The sequence below is a fragment of the Erythrolamprus reginae genome, chromosome 3 (assembly GCF_031021105.1).
Source record: "Erythrolamprus reginae isolate rEryReg1 chromosome 3, rEryReg1.hap1, whole genome shotgun sequence".
In the NCBI taxonomy this organism is placed as follows: domain Eukaryota; kingdom Metazoa; phylum Chordata; class Lepidosauria; order Squamata; family Dipsadidae; genus Erythrolamprus; species Erythrolamprus reginae.
The window spans coordinates 107,231,592-107,246,586 of NC_091952.1; the positions used below are offsets into that span (position 1 = coordinate 107,231,592).

At 36.0% G+C, this 14,995-nt stretch overlaps 1 protein-coding gene across 1 annotated transcript; it reads left to right on the forward strand.

Annotated features, from left to right (window-relative positions):
* The first annotated feature begins 2,939 nt into the window (after positions 1-2,939).
* On the forward strand, positions 2,940-14,265 carry RGS1 (regulator of G protein signaling 1). Its single transcript, XM_070749012.1, has 5 exons — positions 2,940-3,101; positions 5,976-6,062; positions 9,311-9,372; positions 10,438-10,601; positions 11,969-14,265. The coding sequence occupies exons 1-5, from the start codon at positions 3,007-3,009 to the stop codon at positions 12,152-12,154; spliced, it is 594 nt and encodes a 197-aa protein (XP_070605113.1). The 5' UTR covers positions 2,940-3,006; the 3' UTR covers positions 12,155-14,265.
* Positions 14,266-14,995: the final 730 nt, after the last annotated feature.

Below are 14,995 nucleotides of genomic sequence, written 5' to 3' on the forward strand. Positions count from 1 at the left end.
GGCAACAGTATGGAAGTGGTTTTTTGTTGATTTGATGTGGAGCTGTTTTTGACTGCCCAATCTAATCAAGAATCTAGAGATTTCTCATTGATGTAAGTCCAACCTTAGCATTTTAGGAGAGTCCCTCTCTGAGGGAAATGGGTGGTTGGTTCAGAAATGTGACAAATAAATAAATAGAAGTGTTGAGATCAACTAAGGACAGTTAAATGTTACCATTACTTTAATACATTGTCTTTGCTGTTAGTGAACTTTTGTCTTGAACATTTTGATAAAGGTGGTAAGGTTTTGCTCAGAGGCAATTGCTATGAAGAGGACATAGGGGCAATCTGGTATTAACTTATAATTATTAAATCTGATGAAAAACTGAAGTTTAATAAATTTATCCCAAAGGTGATTTTTTCAGGAGGCAACTGGACTTCCTTCTTTTTTCTTTTGAAGATGTTTTGCTTCTCATCCAAGAATAAAATGACCAGATTTTATGATTGGGAAAGAGGGACACCATTGAGTGGGGGAGGCGGGGCACCTAAAAAAAGTTTAGCCGAAAAAATTAGCAAAAAAAATATTATCTCTTTCTCTCTCTTCCTCCCTCCCTCCCTTTCTCTCTATTTCTCTCTTCCTCCCTCTTTCTCTCTCTTCCTTCCTTCCTCTTTCTTTCTCTCTCTCTCCATCCCTCTTTTTTCTCTCTTCCTTCCTTCCTCTCTTTTTTCTCTCTCTTTCTCTCTCTCTTTCCTCCTTCCTCTATCTGCCTTTCTCTCTCCCTCCTTCCCTCCCTCTCTCTTTCTCTCACTTTCTCCCATTCTATTTCTCTCTCACTCCCCTTCTTTCTTTCTCTCTCTCTTTCTCTCTTTTCTCTCTTTTCTCTCTTTTCTCTCTTTTCCTCCCTCCCTTTCTCTCTTTCTCTTTCTTTCTCTTCCTCTTTCTTTTTTCTCTCTCTTTCTCCCCCTCTCTCTTTCTCTTTCTTTCTCTCTCCCTTCTTCCCTCTCTCTCTCTCTTTCTCTCCCTTCCTTCCTCTTCTCCCCTCCTTCCTTGCCCCCCATGAACCCAGCCCCCTCCCTGGAGCTCTGTGGGTGCTCTGGCCCAGCTTCACCTGGCCCACCTGGAGAGAGAGGGTGGGCTCAGAGGCTGACAGGCAGGATGGCTGCAGCACAGGAGCCACCCGGCTTCCCTGCCCCAATGGTGCCCAGGTGGAGACGAAGGTGAGAGAAAAGGCGGAAGGGTGAAGGCTCGGCAGGTGCTTCCCTTCTCCCATGGACTGTCTGCCCAGTGGACCCGGACAGCCCCCTGACCCGCCCTCCAAGTTCCTCCACTGCTCTTTCACACACCCTGCCTGGGCTCAAGGCTGAGATAGAAGGCCAGCTGTGGGGGGGGGTGGAAGGATGACCCCTCCAGTTCCCCTGCCCCATTACTCACACATGCAGCTGGTCTTCCTCTTTGGAGTGGGGGGCTGGGAAGGAAGAACAGCCAGCAGAGGCCTGGCCAGCCCTTAAACTCCTCCCGGGTTGTGCCAAATTCTCCTGCCTGCCATTCCCTCTTTGTCAGGGCTGCAGTGCTGGTACATGACTGGGCCCATCCGGGGGCAGGGCAGGGGAAATGGGTGAGCAAAGGCTCTGCACAACTGGCCTGAATTCCACGCAGAGACCTCTGGCCAAACTGGGTTAGGGGCGGGGAGGACAAGGCAGCAGCGGAGAGCCCAGAATCCCCTCCCTCCAGCCTCTTCCCAGGGGGGCTGGTTGGGAGGAAAAAAAGCAGGACATTTTTCAAAGAGCATGGGACACAGGACAAATGATGAAAAGGTGGGATGTCTGGTCCCTTTATCCAAGAAGCTTCTTCAGCTCTGACAGGATAGTGGGGGATGGAATCCTGTCACAGCTGAAGAAGCTGCTCGGATGAGAAGTGAAATGTGTTCAAAAGGAAAAAACAAGAAAGTTCAGTTGCCTCCTGAAAAAGCATGTTTGGGATAACCATGACTTGGATGACTGAGAATCTCTACACTTTTAAATAAATATAGTTCATCAATAATATTTAGTTATTGTTAAATTTTATGCAACTCATATCACTCTTAATAGGTCTATTGTTGATGTGGAAAGTAAAGGCAAAAGTGATCCAAGGGGAGATAGGAAAACTTGAGGCTGTCACTTCTGTAGAGATAAAGGCCTCTAATATCTATATAATCTCACCCAGTTCACATAGTCAGGATGATGTAGGACACTATCCCTGGCTGGTACGTGATCTCATCTAGGTTGTATCAACAGGATGTTCTTAAGGATTGGTGAGGAGAATTCAGCAATAAAATGCTGTTGCTATGTGTTAACTGTTGTTGGAAAACTGTATAAAAGCAATAAACACTGTGAAGGCAGCCAGATATCTTAACATCCTGCAATGACTTGTCTCTAATTCCATCAAACTTCTTAGCTAGAAGAGTATAGATCCCTATCACATCGAAGCTCTGTCCAGAAGGGTCCTCTGCTAGGAATAGCTAATGTCCTGCATAGAACCCTCAAATTCCCAGATCTCTGATGCAGAACCCAAGGCTGAGGAAGACACATATCATCCATAAGCAGGGATTTTTTAAATTATTAACAAGTTTTTTATTTATATGTGAATTCATATTTATTAATAGCAATACACACATCTACACACACATACCTGCATTTATATATACTATATATACTATATGATAATATTGATCTTTAATAGTAAATAGGTAAAGAATTCTTGTAAGAAAGATATTTTTTTTAAAAAAAATGTTTAGCTTCTGATACCTGTCCTATCCAGTTTAACAGCAACCAGTAGTTTTGTTTTGTTTTTTTTAAAAAGTCCCAAAGTCTACTTATGTCATCAGACGGTTTAAAAGAGGAAGTGTCTCGGCTTGTGGGAAATACGCTTCTTTCTTACAAAGCAGGTGATAAGAGTCAGTGTATAAAGCCATCAGCTTTGCAAAAAGTCAGTAGACCTTTAGATGTTAGGATTGCAGAAGCATTGCAACCTAAAGAGAGACAACTAAAAATGCCTTGGCTGTTTATGTGGCAGACCGCTTCAGACGAAATAAAGACATGTGGGATTGCAGGCAGCAAAGCTCACCGAAAGAAGACAAAGGCTTTGTAAGTATATCTTTCCTTTTCTTTCTTTTATTTTAGCCAAAAGTTTCTTTAGCTCAGTTTTCATTGCTGGATTTTGGACCCCAATTTGGCAAAAGTATGGTCTCCAACTATTTTGCAGGCTTCCCGTTTATATCAAGGCAGGAATTCAAATTGTGAATCAAAATTCTGAAGAACATCAGTTTTGGGTTGCAAATTCTGGATGATCAATTGAAAGCGAGGGAATTTGAGTTTCTGCTCTACCTGTAAAACTGATAATCATCAATGTTGATAAATCAAGCTAATGTCAGTAATTAACAAAATATATCTTTGTTCAAACCTGTTCAATCGAGAGATGATAGATAAGAGGGATAGAACAGAATGAAGGAATTATATTTGAATAAATGTCATATTAGTCAAAGTCCATACAGAAAACTTTGTTTTAAGCAGCTTGCTTTTAAAAACAAAAATGAAAAACAGTATTTTTATGTTTTTTAAAGGACACACCTGCATATTTAGACAGCACTTGTTCGTTTAAGGAATCAAACTTACAGTGTTCTTATGAATGGGTACTTGTGTGTGTGTGTGCGCGCACACACACTCACCAGAGCAGACTTTTTAGCTTAAAGACACAGTGGTTTCCCTAGGCTTTTTTTGTGGTCTTAGCTAAAGCAGCAGCAAAATGCCAGTTCAACAATACTATGGGTTTTTTGTGCATGTAAAAGAAAAGTCTTTGATTCTTAGATGGAAATTATTATTCCACCACCCACTGAACACATCTTACTATTTTCTCACATATGGCTACCTAAGCAAAGAACATGAAATATTTCAGGAGAGTTATGATGAACTTTTAAAAAATGCTTTAAACTTTGCATATATGTCAACTTCAAGTCGCTGAAATGGAGGCACTTGAACATTCAAAAATTGGTCAAACTCCAGACTCCCCTTTTTATATTTTATGCTTCTGGGTTAATGAGTGTCAAATGATAGAGTACTTCTATAGTAAATTATTTCAACATCTTTCCATCTAAAGCACTGCAAATGGAGAGGATTGGTAAGCTAGGTTGATTATAGAGAATGAATGTGCTCTGCAACCAAACCGTAACATCTGTCAGGATGAAAGAAGTTATTAGTCATAGCACCTTCCCTCTGGAATTTCCTCCCTGTCCCATCAGAGATGCAAATGGTTCCCACCTGTAGATTGCAAACCTGATTATTTCCCCAAGTTTTGGTTACTGTAACCCCCTATGGATTTTTCATGATTTGCCCCCCTTTTTTTCCTTTCCTTTCTATTTTTCTTTCTCTCTCTCTCTCTCTCTCTTTCTTTCTCTCTTTCCTTCCTTGCTTTTTTTCTTTTCTTCTTTTCTTTTCTTTTGGATTTACATTGTTCTTTTTATCCTTACTATGTTAAATGCCATCCAAAGCCTATATAGAACTGGGCACCATTTTAAAACATAATAAATAAAGTGATTGTTCATTTAACATTAAATTTTGATTTAAACTAGTGTAATAAATACTAATTTAATAAATAATAGATTATTTAAAATAATAAGGTAATAATTGATTTAATAAATAAGCTGATTAGAAATTACAACCATGAATCATAAAAATGCATTTCTTTTCTTCTTCTAATTACCCTTCTGATTTGACCCCATTTATAGATCTAATTAGAGAATGGTAAAATAAGTTTAGTCAAGGCAGAGGTGGCTTGGAATCTTCAGACATAAGGATCATTGAGAAGGCCTTCAGACTTTAAAAAAAATGTCATGATGTACTGAAAGAATAAGGTGTGCTCATAGATGAACCTAGATCTGTACCTAGAATAGAAAGCAATTAGGATGGATTGGAAGGTAGAATTGGGTTGTAGATCAGTCCCGTAGACAACTTCAATGTGTTAAGGGAATTCTAGGAGAGAAGTATGAAAAATCCATCTCTGCTGCCAACTAGTGGCCAACTGTAATTCAAATTATTAATTCAGTAATTAAAATAGGATAGCCTTATCTTTAGAAAACATTCTGAGCCACCTTTGTCTTCTTCCATTATCGCAGCTGGTAGCAACAAGCTTTGATCATCAGAAGAGATCTTTGGAACTTCTATTTCATGAAGTATTTTAAAATATATCTCATGAAGGACCAAATGCCAGATTCTAGAACAATATGAATTTTTTAAAAAAAGAAATATATCTGGTTTTAGATGATAAGATACACAAAATAAAGGAAATGCGGAGTTTATAAAAGCTATATAATACCATCTGGTCAGTGTAAAAAATACTTTTAAATATGCTCTATGCATATTAAACTCAAAAGATGTCTCACTGGAAATACTATTATTTATTAATGTAAAAATTTGCATATGACTAGCTTGCAGTTTCCATAAATTAAAATATGCCTTAGACTATTGTTTGTTAAATTAAAATCCATAGTTTTAAATTTCCTAAACAAATTAAAATATTTAGTATTATGTCTTTATAGATATAAATTGCTACATAGGAATTCTAATTAATTTAGTTCTTCCAAAGTCATATTAAATTTATTTCTGTAGGAATAAGCTATGGGGGGAAATCAGAGGAAACATTTCTTTGGGTTGTGAGCAAATTGGCCTGAATAACATTGAAGCTCAATTAATCTGAATGATAGAATTTGCTTCTCCAGATGTTTATTTGGATTTTGAAAGCCATTTTAGTCATCTTGACACAGATAAAAAATAGATAAAAAATAATCTGATATTAATATTAGTTGTCTTTTGCACAGAATGGTTATTTCATGAAGATCCCTAAGAATAACAGGTTTTCCTCAGATGCTTATATTAGAAGTTTCATGGATTTTTAATATATTTCTATAAAGAACTACTAGATTTACTCACAGTAAATGAGTAAATACATTCTATAATTTGTTTTAGGAATGTGGAAGCAAAAAAATATTTCATGGGTCTAGTGCCACCTGTTGAATCAGCTGACATGAAATACTCCAGCTCAAGAGATGTAATGTAAGTATCAAATTACATTGTTATAATTGTGGTATCATATAGAGCAAACAAAAATGCAAAGAAAATACATCCATACTATGTATAATGCTTGTTTATTTCACAAGACTGAGTGCACTGAAACTGCGTGAATCCTTCAGTGCCAAAGAGGAATGGGCAAAAATTAGGAAGGGTTTATAAGTAAGTAAGACTCATGTTGTCATATTTAAAACATCTCTCTAAACCAGTCCAGACATTTTACCTCTGTAGGAAATAGCCAAAGTGATGATCCTTCATCTTATCCATTGAACTAAGAGGAGTAGCAGTAAAATCTTACTTCAAAAATAGTGAGGGGTGGTAAGAGGATGTTTTGTGTAATGTAGTGTATGTTACCCAGAACAGTGTTTCCCAACCTTGGCAACTTGAAGATATCTGGACTTCAACTCCCAGAATGCCTTAGCCAGCATTCGCTGGCTGAGGAATTCTGGGAGCTGAAGTCCAAATATCTTCAACTTGCCAAGGTTGGGAACCACTGACCTAGAACATAATACCTCATCTTCCATCAGAGGCAGAACACAATTTGTTCATCCTTCCTAGGACCTGCTAGCATAAGGCCCAAGACTTAATTATGCAAAATTTTAAAGATAGATATGAGCTGCATATATTGACATCAGAATGTTGGTGCCTTTGTGCAACCATGTACAGAAACGTGGTGGCTGCTAGAATTATATATATCTACCTTCTATGACAGATTTTAAAAAATTAATATTGAACCTATAGACCGTTAATCCAACATGAGAAGGGGCAAGTTGTAAACATTCCTTCAACACAATAACTACATTTGAAGTATGTTAAGCATTTGCTGTTTTCGTTTATACAATCAATCTCCAAGATATGGGTTTTATTTTATTTATTGTTGTTGTTATTGAATAGTGTTGAGACAATTTGTCATATAACAAATTTATGAAATAAATTGAAGAGGGGAAAAAACTTCCATGGACAGTAGTATATCTATATTTGAAAGGGGTAAGTATGTGTGTGTAGGAGTTTTCCATGGATCATCATGGAACACAAAATAGTTGCATTTTCATTTTTCAAGTGTTATGATAGCAATCAAAATCAGTTTCTGTTCCATTTAATCACACTACATTCAGGTCATCCATAGGACATCTGTCAAGCAGTCAGTTCTGTCATTGCCATTCTGCCAATATTATTTCTCCCATCCTTCCTCAGTATTTGTTGATTAACAACTCTTCAAAGAGCAATAATGGCAGCAGTTTGCTTATGCTATGATGATTTTATAAAAAGCTGGGCCAATAGGGCAAGGCAAAATATTACAGACTAGGTTTAAAATCAGATAGGGGAATTTAGCATGACATTGTAATATTGACATAATATCCCGAATGAATCAAAGATTTCTCATAGTGGGTTTCATAATTGATATATACAGTAATCCCTTGCTACTTCACAGTTCATCTTTCATGGATTTGCTATTTCACGGGTTTTCAAAGGGGGCTTAAATCCATTGAAAATTTTAAATCCATTAAAAATTCATAAAATGCTTCTACAGTCCTAATGTACTCTATTAAAGAAACCTGTAGGATATCGCATGTAGTTCCAGGTGAGAAACTTTCTAGAATGACTGTTTAATGCAAAGGGTGGGTTTTAAAAGTCTAAATACTTGTTAAATACATAAAAAGTATCTTTACTCTACTTCACGGAAATTCATTTTTGAAAGGTGGTCTTGGAACGCATCCCCCACAAAAAACGAGGGATCACTGTACTTCTGTTTGGGTTTATCTCTGTTAAAGATTTAAGTAGGTTATTAACAGGATATAAAAAGAGGTTACAATTGTCAAATTATGATATCAAATTTCTACCCCAACTATAGTATTTGCAGGAGAAATAGGAGACCAGCAATAAATGATCTTATTCTGAGGTTCAGTTCTAAGAATTTTCAACTTGAACTAGAGAAGATCCTTGATCCTAGAAATACTTGATTTCAAAAACGTGAACTAGAGAAGATCCCTGATTTCAAAAAACCAGTTGTGAAGTGTATAGCAATAGTACTTAGCTACTAGCAATAATATCTAGACTTATGTGCCACTTCACTGTGCTTTACAGCCCTCTCTAAGCAGTTTACAGAGTCAGAATATTGCCCCTAACAACTTGGGTCCTCATTTTATTGACCTCAGAAGGATGGACGGCTGAGCCCATCAGGATCGAACTCCAAACAGTGGGCAGTTAGGCTGTAATATCACATTCTAACCAATGCACCACCAAAGCTTGGGTTTAAAACCCAAGTCTGAGGTTGATTTTCTTTTCTGGCTCTAGTACTGCGGTCTTCACTTTAGGGTTCATTTCATCCTAGAAAAAGATTCAGTCAAAAATATTATCAGTGCCTCTTCATGTTTTTCCAGGCAACACTGTTTCAATGAAACATGCAAAATGTTATTGGGGGAAGAAGATAGGATGCTAACATGGTTTATAAATATATTCTATTATGATGTAATTTCTCACTGATAGTACTGAAATATAGTTGGGGGTGTTAGAGCAGTAGTGGATTGTAAATCTTGTTGCTACCAATTTGCGCAGAAGCTTCCTGGGTGGGTGAGCGGAGCCTCCTGCTGCTGGTGCTACTGGTTCTTAGAACTGGGCCAAACCAGAAGCAACAGGTAGAGTGTGGGTGGTGCAGCAGGTAGAGTGCTGTACTGCAGGCCACTGAAGCTGACTGTAGATCTGCAGGTCAGCGGTTCAAATCTCATCACCGGCTCAAGGTTGACTCAGCCTGACTCAGCCTTTCGAGGTGGGTAAAATGAGGACCCAAATTTTGAGGGCAATATGCTGGCTCTGTTCAAAAGTGCTATTGCTAACATGTTGTAAGCCACCCTGAGTCTAAGGAGCAGGGCGGCATAAAAATCGAATAAATAAAATAAATAATAAATAAAATAAATAAACCCACCACTGGGTTAAATATAATTTTGGGGGGGCGGGGAGGGGTTAGATTTTTCTGTTTCTTTTTTTAAGTACACATTATCTGAGACAATACCCTGTCAAAGACAAAGATGGGGTACAAAATAGTTAAATAAATAAGAAGCATTAAAATGTTTAATAAATATAACCCTTTAAAAATGTTTTAAAATACTTCTCCCCTTGCCTCCACCCCCACCCCCTTTGTCACTACACAGACATCAAACACATGCACCAATGTCTCATATTTTCCAGGGGATGCTTCTCTATTTCAAACCGTTTGCATTTTTATTTCATTTCAGGCTTTCTACAAAAGAAGTTATCCAGTGGTCACAGTCCCTAGAAAAGCTTCTGGCAACCCAGCGTAAGCATTTCTTTCTGACATTTTGGAGTATATAACCTAGAAAGAAACTTGGAAATATACAGCTGTCACTTTCTTAAAATATGCCTTGACTGAAAAGCATAATGCAGATCAATGTGTTGTCCTTCAGATATTAAAAAAGCCCTAATTTTATTTATTCGATAAAATATTCTAAGTCCTGGTTTAGTGACTTTTCATATGTACATATGGGCACTTATTATACATTCAAACCATATTCTCTGACACTAATGGAGAGTATAATTATGCATATCTAGTGATAGCTTGACATTCAACTACGTTGAAACTCATTGATTTGGTATTCAATGAATTTTGATACAAACATTTTGTTCCAGTACGCATTGTTTGTTTGGTACTCAATGCACAAGTAGATGTTATCAGTATCGGCTGCCTTGTGACTCACTACATTATTCCTTATGGGAGAATTTTGTTTACTATTCATTGTTTTTGGTATTCATCATACCTCCTGGAACCAATTAATTATAAGCTTTTAGAGATTCAATTGTATATTGATTATTATTGTTAATTCTGATCTTTTCAAAGAGACATTGGACAATATTGGTTTTTGTCTTTGTTTTTTGCATTTATGATAAATTGGAAAAGATTGCTGGTTTGTGTTTGTAGCTTTCTAGTACCTTTCTATTCAGAAAACAGCCAATTCCAGCTGTTGTATCATTTCTGTAAAATATTGGTAGGATTTTTATTTTTCCTTCCTTCAACCTATTTATAATCATTGATTGAATTAACTAAGAAATTGCACTTGACTCTTTCTGGATAACTCACTAATAACTCAATTTATATTTTGGGTAACTCAACTAACTCAAACTTGATATTTGAACAAAATATCAAATTTGCATGCAATAGAATGAGAAAAAAAGTTCAAAAGTAGTTCAGGAAGATCCAAATACTCAAAGTCCTCAAAGCTTCCTGGTGACCTTTTTTCCTTATTATGCTAGAAGTTTACATAAATATTGTATATCTTCAGATTAGATTGTTCCACCTAATTTAGAGCAATGACTGAAATCTTGTTAATGTTTTTATTCACTGTAGGTGGTCAAGAGGTATTCAGAGAATTTTTGAAATCAGAATTCAGTGATGAAAATATTGAGTTTTGGTTGGCATGTGAAGACTACAGGAAAACACAGGCTGATTGTTTACTTGGCAAAGCAGAAAAGATTTATCAAGAGTTTGTCAAGTCAGATGCCAGAAAACAAGTAAGCTCTAAATCAATCCATTAATCAATCAATCAACTGAATAATTGGACTGAAACATTCATATATTAAGAGAATCATTTTCACATAGTGAAATTTATTTTACCAAAGATTATTTATCAAGGATGGATTTTATATATAATTTCAGCGTTTTTCCCACCCTTTTATCATGAAATAAAAAACAGTGTAACCCTATGGGAGGTTGAAGCCCCACAATCATGAACAGACTATTAGCCTTATGTAAAGAATGAAATCCTGCAATCATTATTTAATTTGCTATTTATGCCAGAGGTCACCAACATCTGGTCCTTGGATATGCTGTGACATGCCAGAAACTAAGCCACTCAAACAAAGACTCATCCACAGAATGTAGGTAGCACGTGTAATCACGGCCCTCCAGTCCATGGAAAAAACTCTCTACACAGAATCACTCCCTATTGCCTAAAAGGTTGGGGGTGGGGTCACTAATTTATGCCATAAATCCTGAGTTACATAAGGCTGCTTGCAAATTTTCTGAATTGCATTAGCTATATGCATATTGAATTATATTGAATTATTATTGACTATATTGCCATTTGCAATGTACTGCTGAGGACATTTTGAAACATATTTATAAACTGCCCTCAGCTTTATACATTGTCAAGAAAAAAACAAACCCAGCAATAAACTATAAACTACAGTATAGGCTAACAAACCGAAAATCATCTTTATATTTCTTGTCTCCATCTCATAACCTTAAATGTATAACTTTACAGGCTATTCCATCCCCCCAACAATTTTTTTTCAAGATGCCAAGGTCCAAGGGGTATATAGCATAAGTAAACCAATTTTATTGATTACATTTATATGCCTGGCATCTCATAATATCAGTAAACTGAGAAATATAGTTTTGGGATTGATCTCATTTCTCTTTTTTTAAAAAGAAAAATATTTATTAGTTATTTACATTTAAAGCAACAAAAAGAAAACATAAACATACACAGAGGAAGAAAGAAAAAAGTTAAAGATATACAAACTAACAACATAACATAATAAAGCATACTGCTTTATAATACTGTATAATTTACATTGGTATCAGAACTTCTAATGAATAGCATAAATGCCAGCTGTTTTGCTGGACCTTATTATTTACAGCCTATCCATGTTTTCTTCCATTTCATTTCCTGATTTTGTTATATTACCTTGTTTCTGTCTCTTTCTACTTCTTTCCTTGGGTTGTATTTAACTGTGGGTTGATGGTTCTGTAGGGATTGATCTCATTTCTCAATCACTGCTCAAGATTCAGATTGCATTGAGTTTGACTTTATACGTTACTATATCAATGGGGTAGTTTTTACAAAGTGGTTGAAATTTCATTTTGTTCTCTCCAGGTTAACATTGACTTTCACGTAAGAAAATCTGTAGCTAAAACAGTTCAAGATCCCACACCTTCAAGTTTTGATGAGGCTCAGAGACTTATATACATATTGATGGAGAGAGACTCTTATCCAAGATTCCTTAAATCTCAACATTACCATAACCTTCTAAACAAGGTTCAAAGCAACCATCTCAAGTGAAAACTGAGGATGATTTCTGAAGCTTCAAGAGTTGCTGTGCTTCAGTTCACTAAGTGGGACTGTTGGAACAAAGACGGCAAGGAAATGATGGGACTCTTAAAACAAGAGATGCAATCTATCAAGTTGAAGTGTCTGGAACATCCTTTATAAGGAGAAAGAAGAAAAGGAAGGAGAGAAAATGCTGCCTTGAAATTGGTTAGCTAAGATTCACTCTATACACACACACATTCTTCTAATATTCGTTCAAATCACACTGATCAAATAATGTGAACAGAAAAGTTCTGAGTTTAATTGCACAGTTATCAAGACAAATTTTAGTCTGTTTTATATTGTGTGCATTATTTCCTCCTAAGGCATTTGATCTGGTAGAGCTAGATGTACAACCAGATTCCGCTGAAAGGTATTGCTTGTGGGGTATAAGGAATATAATGAGTGCAAAGCTGTGCTTTCACTTTATGCACCAAGGCTCAGGAAAATGGATGCAAGTCATACTTGCAGAGACTCAAGTGATAAACATGTATATATGAACAATCCCAAAGATGCTCTAGGTTTTACAAATAAGTTTTGAATTTAGCACAAATCATTATCAGATGTTACATTATTTACTTGTGAGAAACGTTAGGAAGTACAATATTCTTCAAGACAATTGGGTCATGGTCACTAAGACATAATCATTCCAAACCCTCTGTTAAAGAATTTGAAAAACAACCTGGTATTCACAACAACCTTGATTAACATCTCCCCTCTACCACCACCCCATCCCTGGGATTACAAAATCAGGGAGTTTTTCAAGCATGCAGGTCCTAATATATAGTACATTTAGAAGGCTGGGGCAATTTGTTGGGATACTTTGGGATCTAATTCATATTGACAATTTATTTATTGTATTTATTTATTTTGTCCAATACATAATACACATTGAAGAGAAAGATATGTAATAATATAAGTAAATCAAAGAATAGAAGAAAAGTTATAAAAGTATAGATGCACTGTTTCAAATGGGGGGGGGGAGTCATTATCCTAAAAGAAGACAGGAAGGGGTACTGATTTTATATGCTATAAGTCAATAACATATTTCTCTGCCAGTATCATATGTGCTGTTGTTGATGATAAACTATTCCAAGTCTCCTGCTCTTCCTTCTATGGGTACTTTCTCTTTTAAACAGATTTGGACTTATTAGCTCTTCCAGTAGAGGATACTTTCAAAGTCAGATCTGGTCTCTGTAAAGTCAGACACATAGCCTTATAACTCCCTGCAAAGCTGAACTGTAATTTATTGGTTTGTTTTTCTACTAGCTGGACTCTGAATTCAAACAATACTGGACTGATATATTTCCAGACAGTCTTACTGTTTTTGTTTTTGTTGTTTTGCAGCTGATTAATGGGCAAGTAGAGGAAATATATCCCATCAGAACTTTGTCATTCATTTGGTTCGATTCTATTTAGCCTCATTAAAACTGTGGGGAATAGAGAAAAATATATCCAAAATAGACTTGTCTAGATACTATTCTGCTTGCAGGAGAGATGACACATTTGCTCACAGAACATCATATAGCTGTGAATAACGTGAGATTGTGGTTGAAGATTTTGGAATAAAGTTCACATGATTCGGGGACAATTAGTTTCTTCCCCAATTGCCTACATTCATCTTCCAATATTGTTCTGAAAAGCACCCTTGTTTGTCAGAAGGAATTCAGAAAGAAAGTTGCTACAAAGAGGAGAAAGAAACAGAATACCTTTATGTGCATGGGTACAAACCTTTATGTGCATGGGTACAAACAGTCTTAATTTCACTCAGGTCAAAACCACTCTATTTAGATGTGTTAGCACTTGCTTTTAAAATAATTATTACTATCCCCAGTATATCCCATTAAATATGTACAGTATGTATTTTGATATCCATGGTTTATGGAGCTGAGTGTATTATTTGTTTCTGTAAATATTGATAGAATGGAACTCCAACTTGATTTCCTGGGAATATGAGCTAATATTTAAGTAAGTATGCATCAGCGATACGTAAGTGATGTTAATATTTTGTGCATTACAATTTGTAAACTAATAACTAATGACCACTAGATTAAAATACATTGTATTAAAATATATTATAATCACTTGTGCTTTGGTAACTATTTTCCTTTGTTATTAACAACTTTGAAAAGTGTATCAAGCTCAGTATTCAACTTGATAGATTGCAATGAATTATGCAGGTATGTTTAGCAATTGGAAATAATTTGTAATGATAGATCTCTTAAATCTACAGAGCTATTCTCCTTTTCCAGCATTTCAAGTCATGTCCTGCTTACTCAGCTGTTTTAATTTAACTATAAGAAAGGCTGAACCATTTAAAAAAAAAACTAAACTTGTACAAAAGATCAATAGCTACCACTCATTTTTTTTTAAAAAAAATTGCTTTGATTGTCTGGACTCAAACTGAGTTTCTTGCCTCAGCTTTAGAACTGAAACTTGAGAATGCAAATGTGTAAAATTCAATGAAGTCTGCTTTTTCCTTCCTTAGACCAGTAGTCTAGAAGGGGGATTAAAGGCAAGATTTGATTGCTATGGTATTTGTCAGTTATGTCATTGATTGATTGATTGATTGATTGATTGATTGATTGATTTTGTCCAATACACAATGAGGGTTTTAGTAGGTATACACATAGTAAAATACATGATGAAGGTTATAGAGGATATACTCATAGTAAAATATATCTAAGAAAGAAGAGAAGTTATAGGAATAGAACATATCAATGAAAGAAGAGATATAGGAATAGAAGAAAGGTATAGGAGATATAGGAGAGCAATGGGACAGGGGACAGAAGGCACTCTAGTGCACTTGTACTC